The sequence below is a fragment of the Anolis carolinensis genome, chromosome 5 (genome assembly GCF_035594765.1).
Source record: "Anolis carolinensis isolate JA03-04 chromosome 5, rAnoCar3.1.pri, whole genome shotgun sequence".
Taxonomy (NCBI): domain Eukaryota; kingdom Metazoa; phylum Chordata; class Lepidosauria; order Squamata; family Dactyloidae; genus Anolis; species Anolis carolinensis.
Genome location: NC_085845.1, coordinates 189708743 through 189728242, shown reverse-complemented (window position 1 = coordinate 189728242; position 19500 = coordinate 189708743). Strand labels below are relative to the sequence as shown.

The window sequence follows — 19500 nt, the reverse complement described above, 5'->3', positions numbered from 1 at the left end:
AGAACAAAGGTTTAAACCACCTGCTGTAGAATATCCTGCCAATCAGATGGTTGACAGTTCACGTCCAGATTGAGGTGAGCTTCTGTCGTCAACCCAGCTTCTGCATAGCTAGCTGTTCAAAAGCCACAATCTAGGTAAATAAATAGGTACCGCTTTGGCGGGGAGGTAAAAGGCACCCTGGAAAAAAAATTATAGGAGTTGAAGTCCAAAACACCTGGAGGGACCAAGTTTGTCCATGGCTGACCCTCCAGAGGAGGAGACTCCGCCACACTCTGATGCACATACATAAGGGACTGATCCATTCTGGATTATAGACCAGAAAAGACATTGATGGATGAGACTCCTCGGCGTGGAAAATGAAACAACAGCACCTCCCCATGGCCGAGTCGAGGACAGCCGGATGCCAGAGATGAAAAGAGGGAAGCCTTGCCTCTGTTTATGTACTATTTGTCTTTGCCAATTGTGTGTTTGCCATATATGTACCTGTAATCCTCTGTGAGTCCCCTCAGGGATATAGTGAATTATAAATAAAGTATTATATTATTATATGATCCATACTGCATAAACATCCATGTTGAATTCAATTTCCTTTGTTACCAGTCTAAAAATGGCAATGCTGGCACAGTCCCTGAAAGCTGAATGAGCTAACACGACAGCCATGCATGCAAATTACATATTTACTCACATATTTACCACTATTTCCTCTTGGCAGCAAGAACTGAAAAACACCAATTTTATGTGTATATATCTGGGTTCCCTAACCTCTCAGGTAGTTCCTTGACCTGACAGCCATCTCCAATGGTCACCTGTACCACTACACAGACAAATTACACAGATGATTGTATCATACAATGCAATTCGTGCCGGATTCTGATGTTTTAGCATGGGGTATTTCAACACTTCACATGAACACAACTTAAACAGCCCCTGGGGGGAAAAACAACCCAATACGCACATTTTCCATCAAGATCACTACCTTATGAATTGTGAGTTACCTGCCTGTGTAACTTTATTAATTCAAATCACTGATGAGACCCTACTTTTATGCTCCTTTTGTAATTGAACATTCCAAAACAGTAGGCAGTTCTTATGCTTTCAACAAGCACAAGTGCTTTGCCTAAGATATATTGAAGTCATGTATCAGTTTCATAGATACAGAATTATGCAATGCTAGATTTAATTTCTAGTTGCCCCCACATAGTTCTTTAAATACACTAAAATGATATCAGTTTAAAGTAAGATTTAAATTCAGGATCAAACTGAGATTCCGGGACGCATCAACCAATGCTACTATCATGCATACTGATAGCTCCCTTGGTATTTACTCTTGTTTAATATATAGGTGATGCTTTAACCTTGTAGACAGTATGAATAATCTGATGTGAACAAAATAACATTTTGAGTTTTTGAAAGAAAAAAGGATGGCTGATAACTATTTTGAGGAACTGAAAAATTGAAGACAACACAAGCTCCGTTTTGACATATTTCAAAACCTTAAGTTATACAAACAATTCCACCAAATGCATGTATTAATGCAGCAGCTATAACACATGCAGGCTACACAGGCTACTTTAGAAAGACTTCTGGACGCAAAGCAGCAGGTTATTCAACCACCTCAGGTACAAAACTGCCACAAAGTTTTAGCCCTCTTTGTTTATTAAAATCCCAAGTGTCCCAATACTCTTAGGTTAGCTTGTACATCTGATGAGATTCCCTAGCAATGTTGCTGTAGAGAGGTGTTTTATTTAGATGGTGGGAAAAAGATATTCAGAAGCAATGTACAACAAAAGAAAAAACCTCAAGTCAGTTGTTTTGCCACATAACCCCATCTTTTGCCAACTTATCCCACTTTCAGAGAGACTCTGTTAGAAGCCAATAGATTTCTCCTCAGTAATAAACACAACAATGAGTAAATCAAAGTTGGAGAAACTGGGCCTCAGGTTACATTCAGACATACAGGCAGTGGTGCTAGAAGACAGCAAAAACTGTTACTGCTCGTCTCATTCAATACTCTCAACTTCCTTGGCAGACAATCAGTTCCAAAGCATTCTCATCAGTTACTGCCATTCCTTGCCCCCTGGTACAGTGTGCAGCCCAGGAGGTTGCTGCATATACTGCTGCTTTCTTGATTCAGTTCTCAGAGTGTCCATGTGTTGTCATTAACAGCTGGGATGTTCAAGCCTTAACTTCCGGGGCTGTGCTGTAGATGGAATCTGAATTTTCAGAGCCAAGGTCTTCTGTCAAGAAAAAAGGAAAAGCCAATGGTGAAGAGAAATTTGCTAACTTGATTCAATTATTTCCCCGTCAAATACTTTTGCCTTCCTGTGCTTATTGTAAGTGTAATTTGAGGCTGATATTAAATGCTGCCAGTGCAAGCCTTCTTTTTAGCCATCACAAAAGCATGCAAAGTGGAAATGCTATCCACAACTGAAGTGGGGGAGGGGGTATTCTTGCTATGACTTTTTGGTGACACCATATTTTCTTAGCCATTAAAGTACAAGGAGCTATTTATTTGCCTTCCAACCATCCCATAAGAGAATTTTCCCAATACACTTTCACATCAAAATGTTGTTGGAATGGTTCCATGCAAGACCAAAACGCACTATTGATGTTGCAGTACGCAAGAGATAGATAGGAGGGGAAAGGCCTGCAATGTTTTCAGTGGCCTCAATAGGAATTTTGTATTGGATTACAACTGCATGTGTGTCTTCTTTGAATTGTCATTTGGAATCCTGTTTGTATCACACATGAATGTAAGTTCCATCATACATACAGTTGTACTTTTCTGGCCACTTTTCTTGTCTAAGCAGAGCTCTGCAAGTATAACCATTTCACATGGACCTAAACTCTATTGATAATCACAACTGGAGTAGAGCCACTGAATCAACCGGACGTATCTATATGTTTATTCACCAACACAACGACTGATCCAATGGATCTACTTAGTGGAGACTGATCAATAGGACAGCAGCTTCGCAGTTGAACATTCGAAGATAATGCCAAATTATCTACCAATACCTTCAATGTACCACTTGACTGGCATTGTAGGAAACAGTCACTGCACACCTCACTACATAATGAGACAATATGCAGGCACTCTGGCAGATACACATTACGTTTAACAATTGTTAACTCAGCGGTGTAACTTTACCATATAACTGCATGAGAATACATTTCAACTATGCAAGCATGATGTGACACCCCAGCCATGCCACATAGGTCAACAAGTATAGAGACCAGATCTCACTTTCAGAGACAGGATACACATTCAGATAAACAAATAACAGCCCAGCTACCAGCTCATTACCTAGGTCTTCCTCTGTGGTCCCTGGAAGGTTGCCTTTTGCTTTAGCCACCTCTCCACCTTCTTCTTCTACAGAGAAATTGAAAACAAGATCAAATCCACTAATTTTTATAACAATATAAAAATACCAATTTCAAGCTTCTACTGCAGATCATAAAATAAGTTTTGCTCTTCTGTTGTGTTTTTCATTGTTGTTTCATGTCTCTATTAAATATACCACTACGGCTCATATTTTAGCCTGTCCTTTCTTTAAACTCCGTAAAACGAGCAAGATATTATTCTGAGAAAGCCAACTGTACGATGGTGGTGGGGTGGGAGAGACCAAACATTTCAGAAACCAAACTAAATTAGACTTACGGCTCAGACAGTAAATCTGTCCCTGTTATTTATTATTATTATTCTAAAAACTGGAAACACATTTTTTTTCTATTTCATACACACAGAAATGTAATGCCAGGGAAAAGGTAACACCAACAGCCATTTTTATGTGCAAAATACTGTTAATTTACTGTATGGAAAAGGTCTGCAATGAGAACCACTATCTCTGAATTTGATGTCCAAAGTATTACAGGGTTACTGCTCAGTGATGCTGAGGTCTACATTTAAATGATGTTCTACAGAGATGCAATTCTGTCAGAAGTCACTTTAAAAGATAATGAAAAACTATTCCAATACAGTGTTATAATTAACTTATCTTCAAAAGAAAACACATACGTTACAGCACACTTCCATTTCATCAGAACGCACACAATATGTTCTTACCAGGAATCACACATTTCCACAGACCATATGTTTTCCCTACTGTTGTCTGCCACAGTCTTAGTGTTCCATCCTCAGAGCCACTAGCATACAATTCTCCATCTGGGCTAAATCTGACACAATGAATAGGCCCGAAATGCCCCTTGTATGATTCTGTAAAGAAATTGTAACACATCAGCCAAAATTTGAAAGGAGGAATTAATATACGCACATTATGAGCTAGCATTTAGGGAAAAAAATAAGTAATACAAGCTGCTCACTCTGGGTTTGTTGTTTGGAGACCAAAACTAAGGTTTCAACCATTTTTGAGAGAAAGCTCTTATTTGTCTTTTATCACATGAAGAGCTTCTCCATGGCTTGTCACCAGAGAGCAGATGAAATTATCAGCAGGCAGAAGATTTTGTCAGATCATACTTACTTTCAGAGACTGCCTAAGGACCTCATCCCATGAGCAGAGGAAAAGCAGAGGTAACCATCTTACCCTATTATCTCCTATCTTTCTCTGTCTCTTGGGATGGTCATTCATCCCACACGTTTACTACGCCTTTCACCTGCTTTCTGCCACTTGGAGTCGAGTAAAAGCCCACTCCTCCACGCCCCATTTCCATACACTGCAGAAATGAAGCCCCACAGGGTCTCACTGGAAATACTTCATGTGATGGCCTCCATGGGGTGCCATTTCTGCAGCACATGGAAACAGAGTCCTAAAGCTATCTGATGAGGTTCTAATACTTTGGGCTACTGTTTGGGCTACATATCGGGAGAAATATAGGATACATACAATATATAAATAATATGCATATTTGTCAGTCTATATGCATACTTCTCAGGCGTCTTTACAAGAAATACATATAACTTAAACTCTGCCTCATATTCAAAGAAATTGGAAAAACCAACAAAACCATAAAGGGACACCAGTAACAGGAAGTCAAAGGTTCCAAGTGAGCTAAACTACCTTGTTATATTTCTGACTCATTGAATAGATCAATACAATAATTACATATCAAAGAGAGCCTAGAATGTTAGCAATTCCCAACAGAAGTGTATACTTTTCTCAGCCCAAACTATAAAGAAATGTTATCAGACAAGAAAGGAAAAGGCACATAAACAAATTTTATACTGCATCACTTTTCCATCCACTATAGGCCTTATAATCTTGATTCTACTGCTAATTGCTACCAGTAAAATACACAAGAAACTCTAAGGCTGGCTTAAGCAGTGTATATACCATTCAACAATTCCAGTTCCACAACCTATTTCAACAATTACAATATAATAAAGCGAATCTAAAAATATTTGCTTTATCATATTTTCTTGTGTAATAGTCACCACAGCATAATAGTCACACTCCCATTTTTTGGATTGCCAAAATGGGTTTTTTTTCTTTTCCTCACATAAAATTGTATGTATATATAAAACTGAGAAACTCCCCACCCAACCCCACCCCCTTCCCCGACAGTTTAAATCAACAAAGTTCTTCTCTGCTTCCTTCCCCTCAAAAATAGTTCAAGCAAACAAGAATTCTCTCTCCTTCCTCTTCATCTCCAGGGTAAGATAGGGGTTTTTGTGAAGCTTTTAAAAACAGAATCCAGCAAACAGAAGGTACATTTTTCACCGCATAATAGTCACACTCCCCTTTTCCAACAAAAGGGGGATTAAATGTGGTACTTTTCCACATTGTCATCTCCTACTGTCTTTAGCATTAGCTGTCTATAGCAGTGTTTCTCAAACTGTGCTCCTCCAGGTGTTTTGGAATTCAGCTCTCAGAAATCCCAGCCAGTTTACCAGCTGTTAGGAATTGTGGGAGCTGAAGTCCAAAATGTCTACAGAAGCACAGTTTGAGAAACTCTGATCTATAGCAGTGGTTCTCAACCTGTGAGTCCCTTGATGTTTTGGCCTTCAACTCCCAGAAATCCTAACAGCTGGTAAACTTGGGACACCAGAGGTTGAGAACCACTGATCTATAGTATCCCTGCCCCTGCAGTTTTATACTTTTCTCAACTATTTGGTGATACACAAATAACTGCTTTGCAATATTTCTTTAAGGGGCAGAAAGCAGTACATTTTCATAAAAGAATCAAATCTATATAATGGCAGCCATTTGGTATTATTTGAATCCTAGTGTGTAAGGTTTATTTGACAGTGCATCCGTTTGTCTCTTCAATCACACAAAAACTCATTCATCTATGGCAAGGTGCAAATCTGGAATGAACACAAGCCAGAATTTGGGGAATTACACGAACATCTATCAAAAATCACCTAACCGTCCCAAAGTCAAAGGAAACATGGCTACATTATGGGCTTGATAGCAAGTTAGAAAATTATTGTATTTCTGTCACACTATTCCCAAGTAAGCTTACAGATTTGACTTAGCAACTAAATTGGTTTCACATTTCAACATCAAAGCATGCTCTGAAAATACTTAGAATGAACATACCTAGTTCTTCACCAGTGTTATAGTCATACTTATACAATTTAAAATCTTCACCACCTGCAACTAGACACTCTTTCTCAGGGTGAAGGGATGCAGAATTTATTGTTGCAGGGGCCTCGAAAGATTTAATCTGCTCCAAGCTAAAGTGAGAAAGAAACATGATCAGGGAAAGGTTCCAAAAAAAATCAAAGAGACCCTATAAGAATTGGATTTCAATAAAAATTAATTCAACTATGTATAACAAACCAAATAAAAGTTGTCTAACTGTTCTCTGGTTATCCTCTGTTCAAGAGGTTAATAGGAATTACTTAGATCTGGATAAATTAGAATGATGGCATACACACATTTCCCGAGGCTCTTCCAAATCAACCAATTTTGTTATTTTTAATCGAAAAGCATATTTTAAGATAACATACGTTTCAGCACTATGAAATGCAATGGTCCTTCCATAGGTGATCACTATTAATTCCCCTTCTGGAACATACTCCATACTGCTTACAGACATGGCAACATTTATTGCCTTAATCTCTGTCAAAGTATTTCTGTCCCAAAGCCTGCAATGGAAAAACAACAGCTGAATCAGTTGAGCTTATTCTAAATGTAATGTCAGGCTTTCAAACACTTCTGTTTCAAAATTTGCTCCTCTGCATCATCATCAATCCCCAAGACGGAATTACAAAAACTGTGTAATTCTCGATACTGCTCAGCCCAACACATTGTTTATCTATGCTAAAGGGGCTATATCATGAAGCAAATATGCAAAATAAATGGATAGAAAGTAGGTTTGAATTCGTTACTATTGTAAGCAGGTAAGATTGTTATATTTTTATTTTTGTATAAAACTAGACTTTAGCTATTGGGCTCAGTGGTAGAACTTGAGGCCACAGTAAGAATAAAATAAATAAGCTTTATTTGTACCCCACCACCATCTCCCAGAGGGACTTGGGGCAGCTCACAAAGCACTAAAAGGTACAAACACAGAAAATACAAACATTGCAGAAACAATAACATAAAACAATAAACAGCTAATACAAACATCTCACTTCACAAAAACCCCTGGTTAAAATCAGTGAAATACAGCGATAGCTGCAGGCATAAACTAACATTAATCAATCTCAGTCATGTAAAGTGCTTAGTGAAATTTATAGGTCCTCACCTATATCCATTAAAAGAATTTAAATATGGTCAAAGACTTGTTGAAAAAAATCATGTTTTCAATTGTGTATGGAAGACTTGGAGAGTGGGGACTAGACTGATCTTTCTTGGAAAGGCATTCCAAAGATGGAGGACCTTCATTGAGAAGTCCCTCTCTCTCGTCCTCACAAACCCCACTTGAGACGAGGTGGGACCAAGAGGAGGGCCTCCCTGGTAGATCTTAGTGCCCCTGCTAGTTCACAGAAAAAGATGCAGTCTCGAAGACAGGTTGGACCCAAAGCATATAGGGGCAGATCCCATAAGACTGACATGTATGTACAGGACTATGCTGTATCTTACTTTCTCACGTGAAGAATATTATTTATTTATTTATTTATAGTATTTATATTCCGCCCTTCTCACCCCGAAGGGGACTCAGGGCGGATTACAATGAACACATATATGGCAAACATTCAATGCCAACAGACAAACAACATTCAGTTTTAGACAGACACAGAGGCATTTTTAACATCTTTCCAGCTTCACGGTTCCGGCCACAGGGGGAGCTGTTGCTTCACCGTCCATTGGTGGCTGTTCTTCCTCTTCTTTTCCTTATGAGCAGTTTTATGGTGTTGTAGATTAGTTAAATTAGCCTCCCGCATAAAGCGTACCTAAATTTTCCCTACTTGACAGATGCAACTGTCTTTCGGGGCTGCTAGGTCAACAGCAAGCCGGGGCTATTTTTTTTTTTTTATGGTCGGAGGCTTAACCCGACCCGAATATCTATGCTTATGTAGCTGAATTTAAAATACCAGAGACTATACAGTCAGCCATTCACATTTACGGGTTTAAATTTTATAGAATTGATTATTCACATATTTGATTCATATGTTCTTTCTAGGAATTTCTAGGTCCTTCGGGGTGATTTGTTCTCTCTGTAAAAAAACACAGCTTTTTTGTGCCCAACATCTGCAAAAGCGGAGGGCCTACATTACAATATAGTGAAATTAAGATATGTTATTTCTTACCTGACTGTTTTGTCATCTGCTGAAAGTATCTGTGTGTCATCACTGCTCCACAGAGCCTTTTTAATACCAGATGTGTGGCCACTGACCACTTGAGGTTCTAAAGAAAAGAAAAATATCCTAGTTTAAGAAAAAGGCTCTAGGATAATGTTTCAATTGGTATTTTTTCTCAGTGTGAGTTTTGATTGATTATAGCAGTGCAAACATTGCAAATAAAGAATGTTTACTATCTTTCCATTTTTAATACAGCATGACATAATCACCATTTATGAATAGGTGCAGTTTTTAAAATAAGAGTAAAATTACATATCATTTCATAAATCCAAGTTCATTTTTATTCAAACTACAAAAATACCAGAATGTATTAAGAACAGAAAAAATTAAGCCTGTATGGACAATATGGAAGTTTAATTTGAAAGCAAGCCTCTATCTCGCTAATTTCTTTCTTACAGCATTTTTCTGTAAAATACAACTTTACTGTCATTTTTATTTATTGCACTTTGTCATTTGTCCACAACTGCAACTTATTACAATTTCAGCTGCTTAAAACAACTTACCTAGCTTTACAAATCATTGTTTATTAATTTTTTTTAGTTCCATGCTACTCACATATAGTATGCTAACGAACATAACCTAACAATTATTGTTTGCAATGGGATTGACTAAGCAAACCATGGATGACACATCCATCGTGTTTAGCACAATATCTAAATATGGCAGGTGACAGGGAGGGCTTTTTCTTCCTTTTAATAAACCAAACACAATCTGAGAACAGTCCATTTCTTTCTCTTTTTTGGAGGGGGAAGGAGAGAAGCAAGCCACAGTGGGTTTTGTACAACATGGATATATTTAGTGTCTTTTGATCCAAGCAAGAGCTATCAGCCAGTGTGTACCAGTAAATGGCAATTCTGAATAATTGCTGTAATGCTGAAATAGCTCCATGCTGAAATATGCATAATCAAAAATAGTACCCAAAGCTAGTGAGGATTACACTTGCATGAGGCTCACTCCCATTTGATTATATATTGTGACATTTGACTATTCATATAGCACTAGACCAGTTTATTGTTCTGTCCAAACATAGTAACTATGTACAGTGATTTAAGATTTCTCAAAGGGTACACTGATATATTAATTTTAAATAAAGAGAAAACAGAAGAAAATGGAGGAAACTGAAGTAGATTTGACCACATTTATAGATTTCATTTTTGCAGATTTGATTACCAGTAATATAGTGTGTCAAGAAATCTCTAGACCAGGGGTCCCCAAACTAAGGCCCGGGGGCCGGATGCGGCCCTCCAAGGTCATTTACCTGGCCCCTGTCCTAAACTTTAGACTTAGGGTTGACCTAGGTCTACCTGGTCTTTGGAGGTCATTTTGCTTACCTATGGTCTTATGAGATCGTCTAGATGGTCTTTGAAGGTCTCTTTGATTAGCTACAGCTTTGGGAGACCATCTAGATGTCTTTTGGAGATCGCTTTCCTTACCTATGGTTTTATGAGATTGTCTAGATGGCCTTTGGGGGGCCCTTTCCTTCTCTATGGTCTTATGAAACCATCTAGATGGTCTTTGAGGGTCCCTTTCCTTAGCTATGGTCTTCTGATGGCCTTATGAGATCAGTTGGAGGATATTGGACGAACGGATTTTAAACACGTTTTATGTTTTATATTTTATACTGTATTTAATTGGTTGTATTTTTTATATGTTGTTGTTTTTAATGATGTATCGGCATCAAATTGTTGCCAATTGTACGCCGCCCTGAGTCCCTCCGGGTGAGAAGGGCGGGATAGAAATATTTGAAATAAATAAATAAATAAATGTAATGGCCTTTGAGGGTCCTTTTCCTTATCTATGGTTTTATGAAACCATCTGGATGGTCTTTGGAGGTCACTTTGCTTACCTATGGTCTTATGAGATCGTCTAGATCAGGGGCCCTCCAAGGCCCTCTGTCCTAAACTTTAGACTTAGGGTTGACCTAAGTCTGAAATGATTTGAAGGCACACAACAACAACAATCCTAACTTTTGACTATTTCATCATAGTCCGGCCCCCCAACCGTCTGGGGGACTGTGAATCGGCCCTCCACTTAAAAAGTTTGAGGACCCCTGCTCTAGACCCTCTAGTGCGACTTTATGGTCCTAGATATCCCTTGAGAAGTGCTCTCCAAGTTAAAAAAATTAATTCAGATTTCTCCACTGTACATCTAACCCCAGCAAATGTAGAGGAATGATTGTAGATGCAAAAAAGAGGAGAAGTTCAGTGTAAAATATAAGAAGTTTAACAACTAATGGCAGGGGCTGCTGTTGTTTTGGGAAGAATTCACAACTTTTGATAACAACCAGTTTCATAAATTGATAATATAACCCACCTGCTTCTGGTTTACTTAAGTCATAGATCCGCAAAAGTTTGTCTTGTCCACCTGTCAGTAGATAATTGCTGTCCTAGAGCAGAAAATAAGTTTAGATATTGTCAATCAAGAATATGAAATTGCTGGTGTAAGTTCTCCTTTAGAAAAACACAAAGAAAGAAACCCTAAAAATGATTTTGCATCTGCTTTACCTGAGTGAAGTCCACAGATTTGACAATATGCTTATGAGCCAAGGTGATTAATTCATCCCCTGACACACCATCCCACACTTTGCTGAAATAAAAGAACATAGTAAATGACATGCTAGTTTAACTATATTTCATACAAAACATACGAGAAAGGAGACTAAAACTGAGAAAGACAAACAGAATGAAATGTTAAAGAGACTTCAAAAATAACCGCACATGGAGAAGTCTAGTATTAGATAAAGGGCCTTCACTTACGCAGTGAAATCTGCAGCTGCTGTGGCAGCTTTAGTGGCATCTTTATTTAGAGTGGCACCCCAGACTGCTCCCTTGTGACCAAGAAATGTTCCAATCCAGTCTCCTGTGTCACCCTGGCGAAGCATAGGCTTTCCATCTAGAAGAGGAAAAAGGAAAACAGACATAAATGTGAATGTTCAGTAATCCAGATGTTGATCTAAATGGGTTCATACGTATTATAAAAGGGCACTATTCTGTTGGATAAAAAAACCCCAATGCATAATAAACAAAGAATTCCATGATTTTTGAAAAAAAATCTAAAGTTAATGATGCAAGGACCAGAATCTATTGGATTCTTATCATCACTGTGATTTTTTAGGGATTGATTCTGTAATACACACACACACACATACACACACACAAAATGTCTTGTGAGCAGTTATATTATAAAAACTTCAAATGATCAATATAAAAATTGGTATCATGGTTGAGAACAAGGCTACTTACTTTCAACTTACACTTGAACAGGGACATAGATCAGAGGTTATACAAAATTCAGGGATAGTGGGATTCCTCAGTTAGAAATAGTCATATTCATTGCTTACAATATAGTTTATTGTCCATGTCTGGAAATTTTACAATGAAGACCTTGAAAGTGTACCTCCCCTACCATCTCCTTGTTCAGTCATGGATATTGAAGCTGATCAACAAGAAAAGCACATCGGATTTTATGTGCTCCAATGCAGAAAGTCACTATCTACTTATCCATAATAATCAATCATAGAGACAATCCATGATTTGGTACTTAACAAGTTTTCTAAAACACGTCAGTTGTCATACCAACTAACTAACAATATGAGGGCTTGCAACTGAAGAAAAACATTGTATGAACAAAGTAAATCCTTTATAAATATACAATGTGTGATCTTTCTTCTTTGCATTAAACCAGATCCCGCTATAAAATAAAAAGCTTTCTTCTGTTCATGCCTAAATAATAGAAAAGACACAAAGCCAATTCTCTGAACACAACAGAAAGACAGCAAAGGATTTGGGATGTTCTAGTCAACCCAAGCCAGTCACATGGTCAATTCAGCATTTTGGCTCATGAACAGAAATCTCAATTATATGATAATTACTGAGCAAGAAAGCATTCCACAATGAGGCATAAAAGCAAAAGTCTAAGCTGCTGATGGAAAAATAAAATCCCATTATTTTTCACAGTAGCAAGACACAGGCCCTTCCACACAGCTATATAAAATCCACATTGAACTGGTTTATATGACAATGTGAACTCAGACAACCCAGTTCAAAGCAGATATCATGGATTTTCTGGATTATATGGCTGTGTGGAAGGACCTATAGTCTCTTGCATCATAGATGCAATCTTTCACATGAACAGCTGGAGGTGTAATATGCTGCAGACATAACATACAGAGAAATGAGATATTGTCTAAAAGGAAATCTGATTGAAATGAACCTTTTGAGAATGACTAACAATTCAAATGATGGAGGATTAAAATGCCTATTGGTTTAATGTTTTAAGGAAAGTCGGGTTTGTAATCCTTTTAATCTCAGTATATGTTTTAACTGTCACATACCTCCATGTCCGTTGGTGACATCCTTCTTAATTTTATTAATATATTTATTGTGTTTTTTTATTCTTTAATTATTGTGTGCTTTAAGTTTGATTTCATAGAATCATAGAATCATAGAATAGTAGAGTTGGAAGAGACCTCAAGGGCCATCTAGTCCAACCCCCCGCTAAGAAGCAGGAAATCGCATTCAAAGCACCCCCGACAGATGGCCATCCAGCCTCTGCTTAAAAGCCTCCAAAGAAGGAGCCTCCACCACGGCCCGGGGGAGAGAGTTCCACTGCCGAACAGCCCTCACAGTGAGGAAGTTCTTCCTGATGTTCAGGTGGAATCTCCTTTCCTGTAGTTTGAAGCCATTGTTCCGTGTCCTAGTCTGCAGGGCAGCAGAAAATAAGCTTGCTCCCTCCTCCCTATGACTTCCCCTCACATATTTGTACATGGCTATCATGTCTCCTCTCAGCCTTCTCTTCTGCAGGCTAAACATGCCCAGCTCTTTAAGCCTCTCCTCATAGGGCTTGTTCTCCAGACCCTTAATCATTTTAGTTGCCCTCCTCTGGACGCTTTCCAGCTTGTCAGCATCTCCCTTCATCTGCGGTGCCCAAAACTGGACACAGTATTCCAGGTGTGGTCTGACCAAGGCAGAATAGAGGGGGAGCATGACTTCCCTGGATCTAGACGTTATTCCCCTATTGATGCAGGCCAAAATCCCATTGGCTTTTTTAGCTGCCGCATCACATTGTAGGCTCATGTTTAACTTGTTGTCCACGAGGACTCCAAGATCTTTTTCGCACACACTGCTGTCAAGCCAGGCGTCCCCCATTCTGTATCTTTGATTTCCATTTTTTCTGCCGAAGTGAAGTATCTTGCATTTGTCCCTGTTGAACTTCAGTTTGTTAGTTTCGGCCCATCTCTCTAGTCTGTCAAGATCGTTTTGAATTCTGCTCCTGTCTTCTGGAGTGTTAGCTATCCCTCCGAGTTTGGTGTCATCTGCAAACTTGATGATCGTGCCTTCTAACCCTTCGTCTAAGTCGTTAATAAAGATGTTGAACAGAACCGGGCCCAGGACGGAGCCCTGCGGCACTCCACTTGTCACTTCTTTCCATGATGAAGACGACGCATTGGTGAGCACCCTTTGGGTTCGTTCACTTAGCCAATTACAGATCCACCTAACCGTAGTTTTGTCTAGCCCACATTTTACTAGTTTGTTTGCCAGAAGGTCGTGGGGGACTTTGTCGAAGGCCTTACTGAAATCTAGATATGCTACATCCACGGCATTCCCTGTATCGACCCAACTCGTAACTCTATCGAAAAAAGAGATCAGATTAGTCTGGCATGACTTGTTTTCGGTAAATCCGTGTTGACTATTAGCAATGACCGCATTTGTTTCTAAGTGTTTGCAGACCACTTCCTTAATGATCTTTTCCAGAATCTTGCCTGGTATTGATGTGAGGCTGACCGGACGGTAATTGTTTGGGTCGTTCTTTTTTCCCTTCTTGAAGATAGGGACCACATTCGCCCTCCTCCAATCTGCTGGGACTTCTCCTGTTCTCCAAGAACTCTCGAAGATGATTGCCAGTGGTTCTGAAATAACTTCCGCTAGTTCCTTCAATACTCTTGGATGTAGCTGATCTGGCCCTGGGGACTTGAATTCGTTTAGAGTGGCCAGGTGTTCCTGGACAACTTGTTTCCCTATTTGGGGTTGGATTTCCCCCAATCCTTCGTCCATTCCATGTTGCTGAGGTTGAAGATGGCTTTCTTTTTGTGAGAAGACCGAGGCAAAGAAGGCATTAAGCAGTTCTGCCTTTTCCCTATCCCCTGTCACCATCACCCCATCTACTCCTTGCAGTGGCCCTATCGCCTCCTTTTTCTTCCTTTTTCTACCAACATAAGCAAAAAAACCTTTTTTGTTGTTTTTTATGTCCCTGGCAAGCCTGAGCTCATTTTGCGCTTTAGCCTTGCGAACCTTTTCCCTACAGGAGTTGGCTATACGTTTGGTTGTATACTATTAAGAGACAGGGCCTTCTCTGTGGTGGCCCCTCAGTTATTGAACCATCTCTCCAGTGATACCAGATTGGCCTGCTCTCTCCTGGTGTTCAGAAAGAAACTAAAGACCTGACTCTGCAATCAGGCATTTGGATAATACAATATAAAAGCAGCACAATGTATAATGCAAATGACGATCTCAGGACTAGATATTTCTTGTAATAGTTTTATGATATTTATATGTTTTAATTGTTTATTATATTGATGTATTGTATTTTATATTGCCATTTGTTAGCTGCTCTGAGTCCTCTGCAAGGCTGAGAAGAGTGAGATAGAAATAAAGCTAATAGTAATAATAATAACACATTGTGTTTCTTCTGTTGTAAGCCCAAGTCCTTTTGGGCTGAGGTGGTGGGATATAAATAAAGTTTGTTGTTGTTGTTGTTGTTGTTAAAATAAGTATTTTATACATAGGCAAAAACCAGTGGTAGTCATATCTGGAGTAGAGCTGTTGTAATAAATGTAACTTAGTTGTGAATGGCAGTGGCTCTTCTCTAAACAGTCACATCAGCTTTTTTAAGCGGACAAAGGGGCAAATGAATTGTGGGGGATTTATAAGGAACAATCCAGCATTGTAGTTAATAGGAATACACCCAGTAAAACGTGGTTCCTCCATAGTTGCTGTTTTGTTGCATTTTCTGCAATTTAACCGTTCAGGCCCAGCTTACTTAGCTGACTTCATCTCCTCCCATGAACCCACATGAGCCCCGAGGTCCTCAGGAGATGCCCTGCTCTCGGTCCTGCCACTGTCTCAAGTGCAATTGGTGGGAATGAGAGAGAGAGCCTTTTTGGTGCTAGTCCCATGACTCTGGAACTATCTTCTTATAGAGGTTAGGACGGCTCCCTCCTTGCTTTAATTTAGGAATCAAGTTAAAACCTTCCTATGCAAGCAGGCCTTCCCTGAAGGAAAATAGAGGTATTGAAAATACCTGATTCATCTGTGCAATGTATACATTTTAATGAACTTTCAGCATTTAATGAACTTATGGCCTAGGAATGGATATCAGATGAGATTTTTTAAAAACTTTATTGAATGTTTAAACTGTGTCATGTTATCTATTTATAGTTTAACTGTCATTATTTAAATTAATATTTTAACTTGTGTAGTATATTTTAATGTAGTTGTTTATATATTTTTTACTTCTGATTTATACAGGCATTGAAAGTTTGCCTTTATTATGCTGGAAGCCGCCTTGAATCCCCTTGGGGAGATAGAGTGGGCTACAAATAAAGTTATTATTATGTTGTCACCAGTTTTATAATTGTATTAGATATGTTTGTGGTGTGATGATTATGCTTATTTTTATGCTCTGTAATGCTTTTCGTTACATGCCTGTTCACTACTTTGAGTCCCGACTGGGAGAAAAGTAGGATAGAAATAAATTATTATTATTATTACAGTAGAGTCTCACTTATCCAAGCTAAACGGGCCGGCAGAAGCTTGGATAAGTGAATAACTTGGATAATAAGGAGGGATTAAGGAAAAGCCTATTAAACATCAAATTAGGTTATGATTTTACAAATTAAGCACCAAAACTTCATGTTATACAACAAATTTGACAGAAAAAGTAGTTCAATACACAGTAATGTTATGTTGTAATTACTGTATTTACGAATTTAGCACCAAAATATCACGCTATATTGAAAACATTGACTACAAAAATGGCTTGGATTATCCAGAGGCTTGGATAAGCGAGGCTTGGATAAGTGAGACTCTACTGTATTTGTATTTTCCTGGCTTGTTTAAATTGTTTGTAGCTTTAAATAATTGTTTTCCTATTTATTAGGACAGACGTGGGCAAACTTTCGCCCTCTGGGTGTTCTGTACTTCAACTCCCACAATTCCTAACAGTCGCCAAAGTTTGCCCATGCCGGATCTACACTACGTAGGGCTGCACCTGAAGAGTGCCCATAAAACTTCAATTAGTTCAAAGAGCTGCATCCAGGTTACTCACAGGTGCTCTACGTGGAGCAATACCTGAAGAGTGCCTGGAAACTTCAATTAGTTCAAAGAACTGCAGGCAGGTTACTCACAGATGTTGGATTCAGAGAGCCTAGAACTCCTTTGCTACAACACCTACACTGGTGGCCAATTTGTTTCTGAGACCAATTCAAGGTGCTGGTCTTGACCTTTAAAGCCTTGATAAGAAACACCATAATGCAGTGGTGCTCAACCTGAGGTCCCCAGATGTTTTTGGCCTTCAACGCCGAGAAATCCTAACAGCTGATAAACTGGCTGGGATTTCTGGGAGTTGTAGGCCAAAAGTATCTGGGGATTCCAGGTTGAGAACCACTGCCATGTTTATTTATTTATTTCAATTATTTATACCCCGCCCTTCTCACCCGAGGGGACTCAGGGCGGCTTACAAGTGGCAATTGATGCCGTTGCACTGATATACAATGAACTAAAACGTTAAAACGGTTAAACAGTCATAAAACACAATATACAAAGTTTAAAACAATGCAAAGTGTTTATGCCATTCATCCACCAGAGCCGTAATTCAGACCGCGTCGAAGCCAACACATGCTTATTCTTCAAATGCCTGCGTACATAGCCAAGTCTTCAGTTTTTTTCTGAACCCCAGAAGGGATGGAGCCTACCGAATGTCACTGGGGAGGGAGTTCCACAGCTTATGGACTGGCACAATGTGCAGTATAATCTGACACGATGCCACAAGACTGTGAATGTATATTATTATTGTTTTAAGCTGTTAATTTTATAATGTTTTATACTTTTTATTGATGTAATTGGATTGTCGTTTACATGATTTTAATACGTTGTAGGCCACTTTGGATCTCGCGAGAGAGAAAAGCGGGATATAAAGAAAAACTTGTTATTATTATTATGGAATGAATGCATCTTGGCACAACTTCTGCTGTCATGGCTCACCGCTAAGGAATCATGGCAGTTGCAGTTTGGTGAGGCACAAATCCCAGGATCCCATAGCACTGAGTCGTGGCAGTGTTAAGAAGTGTCACACTGCCTTCATTGCACAGTGCTGATGTACCCTCAGGAGATTACACACACAGGAAGCTCACCTTTGCAGGCGCTGATGAGGAAATACCCGTAGGGGGTGATGCCGCTGAAGGCCAAGTCCACCACAGGCCGCGTGTGGCCCGAGCACGTCAGCGGCGTCTGTCGCATCGCCATGGCGGCTGAAGAAGGGAAGGAAGGATGGCAGGAAGGAAGGAAGAGAACGAAGAAGAAGGGAAGCGGCGGAGCGGGAGGAGGAACGAGGCCGCTGAAAAGCAAAGGAAAGCAACCCTCGTTGGCTCCCTCACAGCCACTGACGACGAGAAGTGGACGACGGCACGCCGGTAACGGAAGTGACGTCCAGGAGAGGAAAAAATGGCCGTCGCCGGAAGTGCTGAGCCGCCGCCTAGGAAACCATAGAGCCGCTTCCGGTTTTCTGTCCTGAGCGTATCCAGGGAGAGGGAATGGATGCAAAGAGGAAGTGACGTTATTGCGAAGCTCTTCAATGGAATAAGGATCTTGTCAGGCCGCTCAGTCGTCTGAGGCAACGAGATGTGAGGAGAGGTGGGGCCTTGCCTTTGTAAAGACTCGAGGTGCATCTACACCAGGCATGGGCAAATTTGGGTCGTCCAAGTGTTTTGGACTTCAGCTCCCACAATTCCTAACAGTCGGAAGGTTATAAGGAATTGTGGGAGTTGAAGTCCAAAACACCGGGGGGGGGGCAAGTTTGCCCATGCCTGCTCTACAGAGAGATCCTTGTTAAAAGAATTGGGGACTGGGCCGAATTGAATCAATTGAAAAATGGAATTCTCAGGGTATTTCAAGCTTGCAAATATAAGGCCGAGCTCTAGATGGCGCCAAGAAAGAGAGTACCGTGTCAGAAGCAAATTGAGGGTACAATTACAGTAGAGTCTCACTTATCCAACATAAACGGGCCGGCAGAACGTTGGATAAGCGAATATGTTGGATAATAAGGAGGGATTAAGGAAAAGCCTATTAAACATCAAATTAGGTTATGATTTTACAAATTAAGCACTAAACATCATGTTATACAACAAATTTGACAGAAAAAGTGGTTCAATACATGGTACAGTAGAGTCTCACTTATCCAACATAAACGGGCCGGCAGAACGTTGGATAAGCGAATATGTTGGATAATAAGGAGGGATTAAGGAAAAGCCTATTAAACATCAAATTAGGTTATGATTTTACAAATTAAGCACTAAACATCATGTTATACAACAAATTTGACAGAAAAAGTGGTTCAATACATGGTACAGTAGAGTCTCACTTATCCAACACTCGCTTATCCAACGTTCTGGATTATCCAACGCATTTTTGTAGTTAATGTTTTCAATATATCATGCTATTTTGGTGCTAAATTCGGAAATACAGTTATTCCTACATAGCATTACTGCGTATCGAACTACTTTTTCCGTCAAATTT

At 39.5% G+C, this 19500-nt stretch overlaps 1 protein-coding gene across 1 annotated transcript; it reads right to left on the bottom strand.

Annotated features, from left to right (window-relative positions):
• Window positions 1-1638: 1638 nt before the first annotated feature.
• On the bottom strand, window positions 1639-18421 carry strap (serine/threonine kinase receptor associated protein). Its single transcript, XM_003225959.4, has 10 exons — window positions 18120-18421; window positions 11467-11602; window positions 11215-11296; window positions 11024-11096; window positions 8660-8756; window positions 6914-7051; window positions 6501-6637; window positions 4067-4216; window positions 3308-3373; window positions 1639-2237 (listed from the first exon to the last, which is right to left on the bottom strand). Exons 1-10 carry the CDS (start codon window positions 18229-18231, stop codon window positions 2176-2178), a joined length of 1053 nt encoding a protein of 350 aa, XP_003226007.1. The 5' UTR covers window positions 18232-18421; the 3' UTR covers window positions 1639-2175.
• Window positions 18422-19500: the final 1079 nt, after the last annotated feature.